The 13,765-nt window shown below is 47.0% G+C and overlaps 1 protein-coding gene across 6 annotated transcripts in view; it reads left to right on the forward strand.

The window, feature by feature from the left end:
* NTRK3 (neurotrophic receptor tyrosine kinase 3) overlaps positions 1 to 13,765 on the forward strand; it is a 209,039-nt gene that overhangs the window by 44,408 nt on the left and 150,866 nt on the right. For all 6 annotated transcript variants that reach the window (XM_065076578.1, XM_065076575.1, XM_065076576.1 and 3 more), the window contains one exon: positions 8,174 to 8,242. In XM_065076578.1, the coding sequence (XP_064932650.1) occupies positions 8,174 to 8,242 (69 nt within the window). The remainder of the gene's footprint in view (positions 1 to 8,173; positions 8,243 to 13,765) is intronic.

The raw sequence follows: 13,765 nt of genomic DNA on the forward strand, positions 1-13,765 counted from the left end.
CTTGCCTTCTGTCAGCCTGTGCAGCTGCCAGCGGTGGCTGAAGGAAGATAAAAAGTGGATCCAAGTGGAAAGACCAGGGCTCCTTCCTGATGCCCAGGAATGCAGAGAATGGAACTTGAGGCTGGTCAAAGATGAGCAGGGAATGGAATGTGGATGTATGAGGGACAGGCACCAGTTTGGAGAAAGAGAGGGTTGCAAGAAAGAATTGAAGCAAGGAGTCATTAGGAAAGAAAGTTGAAATGGAACAGAAGGGGGATGGGGTGTAGAAAAGATGATGGGGAAAATCGATCTGGAGAGGAGAAGGGAGGGTTGACAGGAATAGGGAAGAAGCATGTGTGTGTGGGAGCTCTACAGGGGGAAGCAAGTGTAAGGGAGAAGTGGGTTTGCTCACAAATACTTGGGAACTGTGCCTCTGCATTAACCAGAACCTTCCTCTCCCCCTCTGATGTGGCTTTGGAGGCAATATTAGAATCTTCCTAATTATTTTTCTTGGACGAGTTTTACGATCCTGATGATATTAATTATTCTTAAAGGTCAACAGCACTCACTTGAATCCCCTTCTGTTCTATCATGTAATCAGTTAATTAATTGGAAACCATTTAGCAGTGTCTGCTGAGAGCTTAGCCTGCCTTATGCCCTGTTGTTTTGCTGTTGCTGGGAGATAGATATATGTGTGTATACATATTTTTTCATATTTGTACCCTTTCCTTTTTTCAGAGGCTCTGCAGAGCCCTTGACACTATCTGAGCCCATTCTGGCACCTCTTAGGCCCAAGTGTTACTTTTTCCTTTACTAACCCCCTGCAAGAGCAGGGTTTGAGATTATCCAGGGTTCATTGATTTCTGAGCATCCAAGTAGGTGAACTTTTTTTTTCTTTCAATATAAATTTGATGTAAGAGCCCTTTAACAGCTGAGGGCACAGCTCTAGTTCAGGAGGGAGTGGGAGGACCAGATCTGTGTTGAAGCTGAGGCTCTTGAGGACCTTGTCCAGGTCTCCCAGTGCCTACTGGTGCATTTAGGGATAATGTCCCAGTTGGGGTGGTACCTCCCGAATGCCTGAACTTTAGTGTATTCAAGGGGGACATGGTTGGAAACGTGTAGGAGCCTAGGAGGACATGTGTTTGGGGCCTGGTGTCACCACTTACTGGGAAACAGCCTTAGGCACAGCTCTCCTTCCCATGCCATCTCCTTGTGCTGTCTCTCACTGCGGGACAGAGGTCTCTTCTCTCACACAGCAGTTAGGTTTGTTCTGGGTCTGCTGGAAACCTGTAAATGGGAGGCATTCCCTGGGTGTTCTCTGCCTCTAGCTTGAAGAAACATGTAATTTGAAGGAAACAGGCAGGATCAACCCAACCTCTCACTGGAGCTGATAGCTGGCAACCCTTGTTATCAAACAGCACACTTCTCCAGTGCTGTTTCTGCATACTGAAGCAGGAGAAAAGCCCAATTTGCAAGTTATATTCCAGATCTAATGGATGTAAAATTGTTATAGTTTGGGAGAGAAGAGATGGGTTGGGGGCAGAACAGCCCTGAGGATGTCTCAGCTGCAGGAGGGCAGCTGTGGGGAAGGGATCTTGCCTGTTGCAGGTTGATTTTTTTCTCTTCTTTGAGCAGAAGACTGGCATGTTCTGTGGATACTGCTGGACTCTGCCCTATAGGGAAGCTGGCAGGCAAAGGCAAAGCAACTGCAAGGCTGACCTAGCTTTTAACCTTTTCTCGAGTCCTCCGAGAACTCGGATGTCTTTGGAGAAGGGCAGTGGAAACTGCACACAACAAGGCAGAGACAAGTGTAGTCCAGAGGACCAGATCCCTGCATCTGATCCACCTTGAAGCATAAGGGACAATATTACCCACATCTGGTGATAGTTTCCCATCTGTATCATGTGCTGAACCAAACTTGTGAGCAGCAATAAGCTCTGAGGGGTGATTTGTCTCCAAACAAAGCTTCATGCAGCTGGGAGATGCCTCAGAAGAGATGACTTAAAGGGTGTGGAAGCATCATGGGGTTGGAGATGGCCTTTAAAACAGCCTTTAAAGTGTTTTGGGATGGGCTGGGATGGAGGCAGCAGCAGGAGATTGCTTGCTGTGTTGGCAAAGGCAGTGGGAGGGGAGGCGTGGGGCAGATGTTCCACTGGCGCTGGTGGTGGGAGCCCTGTGATGGAGGCGTGGCGCCTTGTGCCTTCCCACTTGCTCTGCAACTTCTGTTTTGTAATGCTGTTGTTCAAAGAACAATACAGGAGAGCAGCCCCTTCTACCTCCTCCAGCCCACTTTGTGACAGCTGGGACTTTACGAATCAAGATTGTGCAAATGGGAAATACAGGGGGGTGGTTGTTCCTTCTCCGGTATCACTTCTACAGGGCTCGTGGGTGGGCATTGACGTGGCAGGGTCTCCTCTCTTGTGCCACCAATTATGGTTGCTTCTTATCTAGTGCATGATGCTTTGAGTTTGGGAAATTGTTGCAAATTCTATCTATAGCTATATATCTATACAAGTAATTTTGGGGAAAATGAGATGATAATGTGATGGGACACGATGTGTGACAGATGCCTTACAAGGCATAGGACAGTACCTGTGACATGAGAAGAGAGTTGCTCTGTTCAAACTCCCGGAGGAACACTGAACCTCAGACTTTTTTTTTTTTTTATTCTGCTGTGTTTGGAGTCAGTAAAGACCTGGGTGTTGCTGAAGAGTTGCTTGAGAAGCAGAACTGGACTGTAGGTAATGCCAGACCATAGCTGGAGGACCTCTGTAGGCTTTCTTACTCTTCCATCACACCAATAGCTGTGTCCTGGTGCTGAGCCCAGACAGGGAGCACAAATGCGAGAACTGCTGGAAGCTATGAAACCTCAGAATGACCAGTTTAACACCATATCCCATTCTGCTAACTCTGATTCTGGGCGTGCGAGGTTTGCAGGCTCTTGGCATTGCCCGGTGCTTTTGCAGTGCATCTTCCTGGGACTTTGTGCTGAGCTATTGGAGACTTCAGTTGATCCAATATTTCAGAGCCTGATTTGTGGGGAAGCCTGTGCTGCCACAGCTTCTGGGACTTGCTGGGGTAATTTTAGCACATTCATTAAGGGAGGACAGTACATGTTTTTCCCTTAATGAGCGAAGTTGCTTACTAAACAGGAAAAGGAGAGAGGAGGAAGGGCAGGGCAGGCAATGGGGAGTGTAGCGTCACTTTTTGAGGTCATTTGAGTTATCTGGCAGGGACAAGTAAGCCCCAGAGTGACTTTCCAGCATTTCTCTGGTTCAAACCCAAAGCTTTAACAGCTTACGTGCTGCAGAAATGAAACCTGGATGGAACTACCCCTATTCCTATGGCAGCATGTGAAGCTGCTGACATTTTCCTCCCCTGTGGCCACCAGCAGCCAGCCAAGGCTGCTGTGAGCTGATGGGAAGCACCCGTTATGCCCAGAGCACAGGGGATATCAAGGGAGACCTACACGGTACTACCAGCATATCAAGTGCTGGGGACCATGGCTGAGATGTGAATCTCGCTTCTCATTTCTGCCAGTCCCGTGTTCCCTCAACCCCAGCTGCTCTACACAGTTAATCCCCTTCTGATTAGGATTTTTGGAGTGGCACTGTGTTATTAAAATGTGCGAAATACTTATCCCATGCAGAAGTAAATGTGTCAGGTTGGAAACAAGGGCGAGTGGAGGAGGGAGATGTGTGGAGGAGAGACAGACATGGAGGGTCCCTCCCCAGCAGCAGTGTTTCCACCATTGTCTTGGGCTGAACTGCACGATATAGCTTACAGTTTAATTACAGGGGCTCCTGCTTCTTGGTGTCATTAATGAAGCAACTGGCTTAATTTAGCTGAATAAAAATGGCTTTAATAGTGGAAACACTTTTTGCTGCTGGGTAATTGAGGGAAAAGAAAACATGTGTCTCCTCTTGCACTGACATCCACCTGTTCTGGGCTGCATGGATCCAGAGTCCTATTTTTGTGCTGTGCCCACTCATCCCTTTTTAAATGCAAGAGATTGTCCAACAGATGTACCTACATGATCCAACCTGCTATCCATCCATGGCAACGGTCACGTCTCTGATGGTCCCCAGCAGAGTCTCTGCAGTGTCTGTGGGAGAATGTGCAGGACACATTGTGTCCTGTCCTGAAAAGCAGGAGGAGGAGGGATGGAGGAAGAGAGCAAGAACTGGGACTTTGCTTTTGAGGCATATGTGGAGTTGCTGGTGGAGATATTGTATGACAAGACACCTGCAAAGTAGGAGGAGAGCGGAGTGGTGTTGAGCCTCAGTCATGAGTGGGTTGGGTGTCTGCTGCCCCAGACCTGTTCCAGGTGAGCTCCATCCAACCCCCTGTTCCTATCCAACTCCTTTGAAACCTGCTCTGGAGGCAAAAAAAAGATCCTAACAACTATTTCTGAGCACTCTCTTTGTAAAATAGCATCTTGTGAGTGATAGAGAAAATGTTTCATGGCAAAGAAGGAGTTTAAATATGTTATATGAGGGTTGGTGGCAGGTCTGTCCTGACAGAGACAGGCTCCTGTTTGCTGCTGTGAAATGCACGTTTTGCTTCCCTCCTCATGTTTTTCCTGGATGCGTGATGTGCTGTATTTTATTACAGGTGGAGCAGATGTACAGGCTGTTATGAAGGTTGTCTGGCATGCTCTGCTACAGGACTGCTTCCACTTTCCTATAACTGCCAAATTTTAATTGCTCAGGCTGAAGTTTTCTGTGTTGGGTGTCTGCTCCTTGCTGAATTAATTTCTTTTATTTTTTTTTCTAGTTTCAAATAAAAACCTTCTCAAATGTTTGAGGTGGTAGAAAGGAAGGAAGGAAATGGGCTGTTTTACTCAAGCTAGAAAATACTGGTGATGCTTCTGTTACAGAGCACCTGCGCTCTGTTGGCAGATTTTGCTTAGAGGATTCAATTTTGCTCTGGGACTTCTCATTACATTGTCAGAATGGTTCTTAGTCCAGTTAGAGGGGGGGTAGTTTAGCAAAGGATGTTTGGGAGTGGATAGGGGAGATGCGGAGTGGCAGCTCTTCTTGGGCACTGGTGTTGGGTTGGGAAGATATTAAAGTGGGGAAGACTGTAAGAAATTTGGGCATGGATAAGAAAATTTGGGCTGAGAAGTACTTGGGAATGGCTGGAGAGAAATAGATGCTGTGGTGCAGCTGGGTGGGGGAGATAGCAAATGGATTGGGAAGAAGAGACCTGGTGCTGCCTGGGCACAGGAGGATGGAGGTTCTGATCACTGAAAATGATGGGGATTTGGAGGTGTAACAGACTTTCAGCCTCAGAAATATTGATGGGAAGGCAGAACAGGCAGCTGGAGCTGGGAAAGTATTAGTCCTGGCTGGGAAGGCCTTGATTTTCCACCCAGTCCTCCACATTTATGCTTTACAAAATAATGGGAAAATCAGTGCATGCAGCTGAGGTTTGAGCACAGGGGAGACCTTGTGAGCACCGAGCGGGGGTTACAAAGCTCTGGAGCTCAGACTTTCACCTGTGGAGCCAGAGTTTAATCTCCTCATGTGCATGTACTGTGATACTATCTCTAATTACCCAATCACATGCTATCTTTCCTGGGAAACCTGGCCCATCCAGTGTGTGGGATGGATCTATTCTGGGGAGAAATCAGTGTTGTGCAGTGAAGTTTCTTTGTGGGAGCTGCTTATCTCTTGCAGAAGTCAGCACATGTACCCTTTGCATGTGGAAACCCAATCCTGGCATCTCTGACCTTTGGAGTTTTTGTGACTGAAACGGTGTGGTTTTAATATGTTTGTATGCAGCCTCTGTCTGTCTCTACGCTGAGATCACAGACCTTTGCAAGGGTCTATTGCAAGGACCTTTCTAACATTTTAAGGTGTCCAAGGTGTCTTGTTTCCAATGACAAACACGTTCCTCCCCGTGTATGTCCTGGCTGATCTGTACAGAGCCGTTGGTGCGTGTCCCTTTTGACCAGCTCTGTAGGAGTTGATGGTCAGGTTGGATCAGACACTAGCTTTGCCCTTTGAGAGTAGAATCTCCTTCCAGACGTGTACAAGTGAAGACTCATCTGACCCATCTCCTCCTTGCCTAATACTTGTTGTGGTCTGTTGTCGGGGGTAGGGAGGAGGTGGCAGGAGTTGGTTTCCAGGGGTTGTAGGAGGCAAGAAGCAGAGCACATCTGCCTGGCAAAGCTCCTTGCATTAGTGAGGATGTTTCCTTCCTCCATCTTTCTGTATCCTAAATTGTAATAACACGATCATGCTATTTTTGATTCCCTTATTTGCGTGGAAAGCCTGTTGTTTTTTTCTCTTCTCTTTCAGAATCCAATTTTCTCTTGACATTTCTGCCTAATGTAGCAAAACATGACCTTTGAGAAAGGACATTCCAGCAAGATTCACTCCCTCCTCTGCATCTCTGCCTCTCTCCCACATCTTGCTGTCTCTCATGCATCCCTCTTTACGCTTCCTTCTTCTCCCTGCGTTGGGGGAGGGAGTTTTCTGTCTCACTTTTCAGTAGCAGCGAGCTGCTCCTTCCCCTCCTACTTTTCATCTGTCTTTGCAAAGTTTCCAGGTGCTCAGTGCTCCGGGGTGGATAAAAGAGGGAATTTTGCAATATTTATTTTTTCCCCCCTCTGCTTAGCTTCACCTGCTATTTTTGCTGCTTTTATAAACTTTATTGGAGGCTGGAAGCAGTTTGTCTACAGCCGTAGGAATGGTGGGATCTTAGTCATGTGAAATGAGGTACCTGTGGTTTGCCGTGGTTTCCACAGCGGGATAGTCTGATCTGAAGCAGCTCCAGAATTTAATGATGCAGCACTGTGCCATCGCGGTGTTCAGACTTATTCTTCTGCCAGGCTTGTGGAGAGCTTTTGAGATGGTAGTTTGCTGTGTGAGCTGCAGCAGCTTCCCCACTCCTCTTTGCTGTGAATCCTGAAATCCTGCATTGCTTGATAACAGGTGGGACAGCAACAGAGGTGAATTTTTTCCCATTGTTGGTCCTTGGGCTGTGCCCTCTCTGCATTTGCCCAGCTGCATTGTCCTTGCTGCAGCCTGGGGTAAGGTGACAAATGCATTTCTCATCCCAAATCCTCATCCATCGGAAGCCATTCCAGGATTTGCTCTCTTGATTTTTTTTTTTTAATTTTTTTTTTTTAGCATGTTTCTGCAAACCAAACAGGGGTTGTGGGTTGAGCCCTTGCTGTCATCTCTGGGCCACCTTGTCTCATACCTCCTCTCTGGCCAGCCGATACTTCAATGAATCTCCACATGGTTCACACCTCTGGCTCTTCATCGCACCTCCTGTGTTTCCTGAGGATCAGCACAGGAATGGGAAGATTTGGTTTTCTGCCAGAGCTTGTGACCACCTGTCCCTCTGCTCACCCCACAGGCTGGTCCTTTGGTTGGTGGCTCTCAGGCTGGCCAGGTGTCCCCAGGAATGTTGCCTCCTACAGAAAGTGTTTGATTACCGTTTTCTCACTCTGTTTAAAAAAATCCATGACTTTTCTCTTTCTGCTTGTGCTGCCCCAAACACAGTTCTTCCTCTTGTTTTTAGTACTTTGGTTACTTTTACACTCTCTTACCCCCTCTCTGGCTTTCTGCTGAAGAAGCAACGTCTGCTGTGTTGAAAAGCTCTCCCAGGTAGATGCGATTAGTGTTTTTGCAAGTTTGGGCAGATGGAGAGGGGGATGGGGAGCTGTTGGCTGCTGTAGCAGAGGTACCCATGGGTGCAGACAATACAGCCATACCGGGACACTTGGAGCGCACAGCTATTGCAGATCATGCGATAACACCTTGGGTAATCTTCGTGCTGTAATTTAAACTTGGCTGTTGCTATTTTTAACATAAGGTTTATACCTTTTTTTCAAGTTATGAGATAAGACTTGATCTTTCTGTTTATGGTTGGTCAAGCTCCAGATTCATGGGTGAGAATCAGACGCATCTTGCTCTGTTTGGATTTTTTTTTTTTCTTATCGTTACAGCAGGATACAAACCATTTTCTCCTTTGGAAAAAAAAAAAATCATAATGAGAAACTTCCATTTGGGTTCATTCTCATTAAAATATCTCATTATAAAATCTAAACGTGGGTCCTAAACTGCTTGGCAGCCTCTCCGTGGAGGAGGATGATGAGCTCTGCAGAGGCAGCAGGGCCACGTGCAGGAGGAATGATTTACTGTGACTTCTTTTTTTTCTTTTTCTTGTTAATTTTCAGAGACCTCTCTGGGAACCGGCTCACCACTCTCTCATGGCAACTCTTCCAGACCCTGCGACTCTTTGAACTGTAAGTGCCACCCTGGAGGTATCTCCTGGGAGAAGAGGGGAGGCTGAGAGGAGGAACAATTTCAAAATAGAGCTGTTTTGAAGCCTGTGAATAATTACCTAAAACTCCAGTGGTCAGCACTCGTCCTTGGGAGGGTTTCCTGGGTATGGGAGCACCAGAGCAGAACTGCTTCTCTTTTAACTTCGCAGCAGCTGGCTAATTAACATCGAGGATGATGAACAAGTTATGCTTGGGCTAATAAACAGTTGACTAACTCTGGGAACACATTAGAAATACTTACTAGGCCAGATATTGAGTGAATCTTCTCAAATACTTGATTCTCATATGGTGCGGGGTAGGACTAACTGTTTTTCTTCAGTTGATGGGCATGAATTATAAGACACCTTTGCTTATTAGGCGGATGACTGTCTTGCTCTCTAGCAATTGAGGCACCTTCCAGCCCTGTTGTGGGTGATGAGACAGTGTCTCTCCTGGGGCACCAGTGGCCTTCAGCCTGCTGAATTATTGATAGAGCATTCAGAGCTAGGCTTGAAAAATAAGTGGACATGAAATCAATGGAGCGTTGCCCTGATGACCTGTTTTGTTGAATTTTTAGAAATAGTTCTTTGGTGGGTATAAAAAAATACATATATGTAGGATTTATCCCAGAGGATCCTGGGAAGCTCCATTCATCCTCACTGATGATCAATAGAGCTGTAAGCTAGAAGTGACTTATGAAAGAATAAAGACAGTCTTTCAAGTGGGAGTAAGTGTGTTATCACTGGTGTTACTGCAGTGTATTTTATTTCTGTCAAATTGTTAAATGAAAAATACTAATAGTGATATTAGAAAATCCAGAAACGCCCCTCTGATGGAGAATCTGGCTTGCAGAGTTAAAATGCTGAATTTGGAATTTGTCTCCTCACTGATTACAGCTCTAAATATTTTTCAAGCCTGGCTCAGTTTTCAAGTTTAATAGCATGAGTCATTTGTATTCTTAGACCTTTACTTATTGTCATTGCACTGTCTGGCAAAACTCAGATTGATGGTTGTTACCCAAGAGAGACCCAAGAGTGGAGGAGCAAATGGGGCTGCAGTCCTGAGCTGGAGGCACTGGCAGGGCCTGGGGTAATGGTGAGCCTGCAGATTAATGAGGATACTTCCAACAGGGCTCATTTTTGTGTGGCTTTGTTTCATTTGGTCATATTTTGTTTCTCCAGGCTTGTCTAGCAGCCCAAGTCAGGCTCAAAAGACCAATAGCGGCCACAAAGGGAAGTGAGATGCTGTTGTTTGGGCAGCAAAACATACTCATCCCTACCTGATGAAGAATATATCTGTGTTGTCCTGCTACGGTGACCCTGACAGGGAAGCTGGTGTGCTTGGGGTGGCTTTGGTCAGTGTTAGCAAGTCAGGGCCGGTGCTCTGCAGTCTAGCAAATGGGAAGGATCTGAATTACTTAGCTTCTGTTGGAGCTGTGCTCAGAGCAGTTTTCTGCGAGATAACAAGCCCTGATTGGTGGAAAAAGTACTGCAGATGGAAATGTGGGAGGTGGTGGGGCTGGTTGGTAGGGAGAGGGGATGTGGTGGGAACTCAGCACTGATGTGGTGTCCATGATGTCCCAGGGGAAGGCTTGGCACCGTGTGGGGCTGGAGCTGCAACTGGGCCTCTCCTGACAGTGTTGTGGAAAGCTCTCGGCAAATCACCCCTTGGAACCAGCTCCAGCCATCAACCTGGACCTACAAATGTCCATGCCTGCAGGGACTGGCTTGCCACTGGCTGGGCTGGAGTAAGAGCCTGGCCAAGTTTGTTTTTTAATTCAGAATTACTTTGTCACTGGTGCTTCCTGACAAGTTTTCCCTTGTCGCTAAGGACCCTCCATCCGCATGAGCACAGGCAGGATAGTCAGTACCAGAACAATATTATGATGCTGTTCCCTAAAATGTGACAGGAGAGGGATATTTTAACTGATACCCACTGGCATGTCAGTGTTAATGGGGCAGGGGCATGTGCCTGAGACTGAGAAACTGTCCTGCTGATCTTTGGATTTGTTTGAGGAAGACAGCACTGAGGTGCACTCTGAGCTATGGGCTCTGAATAATTATTCACATAAAGATGTTGGGAATTATGTTAAAGGCATATGGCACCTCATGTGGGGTGGTCATGGTCTGGAGTGCTAGAAGGATGAGACTTGTTGATGAGGAAAACAAATCCTCAAGATGGGGAGAAGTGAGTAATGGATGTGCAAAAGTGGGAAATATTGTATTTTTTTTTTTTTTTTTTTTTTTTTTAGAAATGCAGAGGATGGGTGAGTAGAAGACAGATTTTGTCATGCTGAGCTCCAAGGAGGCTTCCAGAATCTGGGAGGGAAATAGAATACATGGCCCACGTAAAGTGAGTGTGAAGCACTGGTGAAAGCTAGAAAGGGAGCTGTAGCCTGAAATCAGCCAAAGACATGAAGTTGAGCCAAAACTCCCTGGAAAGGCAGAAGATGGCGAGCAGACTGATGCAGAGGCAGGAAACTTGAGGAAGGCAAGAAGTCCCCAGGGATAGGGAGATGCTGGCAGGAGTCTGCTCTTCTTGGGAGGGTTAGGTCTATGGGGAAGGTTGGTGGGACAAGCAGTTGCAGGTCTGTGGTGGTTCACCAAGGGACTTTATTGAATACCAGTGCCCCAGCACTACCAGGCAATCGTGGATCTGGAGGGAGGATGTAGATGAGGTTCTTAGGGACATGGTTTAGAGGTGGACTTGACCATGCTAGGTTAATGGTTGGACTCAATGATCTTAAAGGTCTTTTCCAACCAAAGCGATTCTATGATTCTACAATAGTCATTGAGGGCAAAACTGTGACATGTAGCTTGGAGCATGTAGGAAGGGAAGTGATGGGAGAATCGTCTCTGAGAGTGTGTTGGGAGGAGAGGAACCGCAACTGATGCGACATGGAGACTGCCAGGGAACATGAGACCTGACAAAACTGTTCACGGTGAACACGGAGGAGGAAAGAGCAGAAGACTAATGTGAAGATCATGTCACACTATGAGAGCAGGCAGGTGGATGGGAGCTTGGGACTTCAAACAGCTGCCTGGCTGTGTTCAAGGCATCTCAAGCTTGGGATGATGGTATTGCTTTAAAGCAGAGTTCATTTTCTTGTTGAACAGAACTGAGCTTTTACCCTGCTGACTCACTGAAGAAAGGATGGCAAAAATGAGGCACACTTCCAAAGAATATTATCTCTTTCTCTTCCTGGCCAGAAGCAAGACTTGGAATGGTTTCCAGTAATTCCAGCCCTAATTCCCACAGCACAGGCTGACCTTGACCGGCAGGGCTTGAGCTAATGTGTGCACAGCTCTCCTAAGTCTGAAGCTGACTGTGTACAGGAAAACATCTGACACATGCAACAGCTCATAAACCTTGGACTTAGAGCCTTTCTTATCCAGAAGTCACAGCTGGTTTCCTCTGTCATGTCCTTGGCTTCCTTTGTCATGTCCTCGGAGAGCTTAGGGCTGACATTTCAAGCAATTCCTTCCCAGAAAGACCTAAGACTCTGGATCCGATTACATATTCAGTTGTACAAAACCCCGTAGTCCTGAATATCTTGCTGCTTTGCCTGGCCCATCAGCATTTCTAATACCAGCAGTTCTTGCCAGCTTGCCCTGCAGTACATTTCTGCAATGCTGCAGCAAGAGGTTTTGGTTGGGATGGGGCACAGCAGCATCTCTGTTAATATTATAAGTCCAACTTATTATTGCCTGTGCCTCTAGCTTAAAAATGTATTGCTGCCAACAGTCACACTGATAGTTGTAGCCAGACAGTGGGTACTTGCCTGCTCTCTGCCTTAGCTAATCCAGTGTCACATGCCATGCATCAATCCCTGAGTTTTTTCCTTTCTATCCCATCCCTTCTTGGCAGGGGTTTGGAAACAACATTTCTGTCTGGACCGCCAAGAGAAGCCTTGGTTCTGGGAAATAAATAGAAATCAAAAACAAAAGTAGGTTTTGTTCTTTCTCTGCTGGGTGCTTTTTAGTTCTCAAGCTTAGGGAAGTGGTCTCAGTCCTGAGGTTGAAGAGTGTTTTAATTGCAAGTGTATGAAACCTCAGCAGTAGTTTTATGTGAAGCAAAACAGACAGAAGTGTGGCGAGGATCTCTGCTGCTCTCTGAGAGGCTTTAGCTGGACACAGCTTTGTTTTAGCTGATGAGTGGGGAGATGTCTCATTTAACTGCCTAGCCTGAATAAAACCTTGTGTGTGAAGTCCTGTCTGTCCCAGTATATACTGGCATGCTGATGGTATCCCTTTCCTGCCCTGGCTCACCCTGGTATAGGTTGTCCAGGCACTTTTGGGAGGTGATGAGTACAGCTTTTTCTGCAAGCCTGTGCTTCCCAAGGCTTGTGGGTGGCTCTGGCTCATGTGCAGGTTCAGTCCCTTTTTGTGTCAACTCCTTGGTGCAGAAAGCAGCAACTCTGCTTGTGCCGAGACCCCAGCTTGCTTGTGGCTGTGACACTTGCTATTTCTCACGGTCATTTTCAGTTTTAATGAGGTCTTCAGAAGGTGTTGGAGTGCACAGCTCCTGAGTACCTATCACCAGGTAATGATTTGGCAACAGTTCCAGGTTAAGGCTACATGCAAAAAATGCCCTTTGGGTTTACTTGTCCTCTCTGGGAGTAACCTGCGCTGGATATGTCTCATGAGAAGGAGCCCATTGCCTTAATTCTCACTGCTGCACCCACTAAGCAGAACAGCCATGAAGGCCTCTTGCCTGCCCCGTCGTGCCTTTCAACACCATTTTTTGTTGTTCCCACTGTGATGGGAGACGTCTCCACAGCACATGGTGATGCTTTCTGGCCCGATAGAGAGTTTTGGCCAAAGCATGTCTTCTATTCCCTGAGGTGCTTCTCCTTGCAGAAAAGGGCAGGTGTGTTCATCTCAGCAAGCAGAAGACTGTAGGTGGAGGGGGCATGTTGTAGAAGTCATGGTAGGAAGGGTTAGAAGGAGCTGCAGCTCCTAATGATCCCTGCAGGCCTGGGACACTGATAGGGTCTGAGGAGAGAGCTGGAAGTTCATGTTTTTGGGCAGGTGCAGGACAGTGTGAACATGGAAATCCCTGTGCACCTCTGGAAAGCTGTCTGGCAAGGCAGGCACCAGGCGACGAGGGAGGCAATCTCCCATGTGTCAAGGATGCTTTTGTGATGTGTGTTAGGGAAAAGGGGTACACACATCTGTGCCCCTTCTACCCACCAGCTGCTGGTGATGGGAGTTAATTTGTGTAAAAACCCCTTTGGGGGTCTTGATTAGAGTGAGTTACATCACTGATGTTGGGGCAGGTCGTGGGTAATTCTGCCCTGAAGCTCGCTGCTCTTGTATTATTCATGGGGCTTCATGAATTAGCAATGGCCGGGAAAGCTTCTGTCTATTACTTATGGAGCTGCCCTTAAGTGCTGGGACAGCGGCTGTCCCCAGCAGCCTTGTTTCATGAGGATATTTGCAATGGAGCAGAATTTCTCCCTGTTGCCTCTGAGCTCCCCTGGCTCCCTGCAGGGTCCCAGGGTAC

The sequence above is a fragment of the Columba livia genome, chromosome 11 (genome assembly GCF_036013475.1).
Source record: "Columba livia isolate bColLiv1 breed racing homer chromosome 11, bColLiv1.pat.W.v2, whole genome shotgun sequence".
Classification (NCBI taxonomy): Eukaryota; Metazoa; Chordata; class Aves; order Columbiformes; family Columbidae; genus Columba; species Columba livia.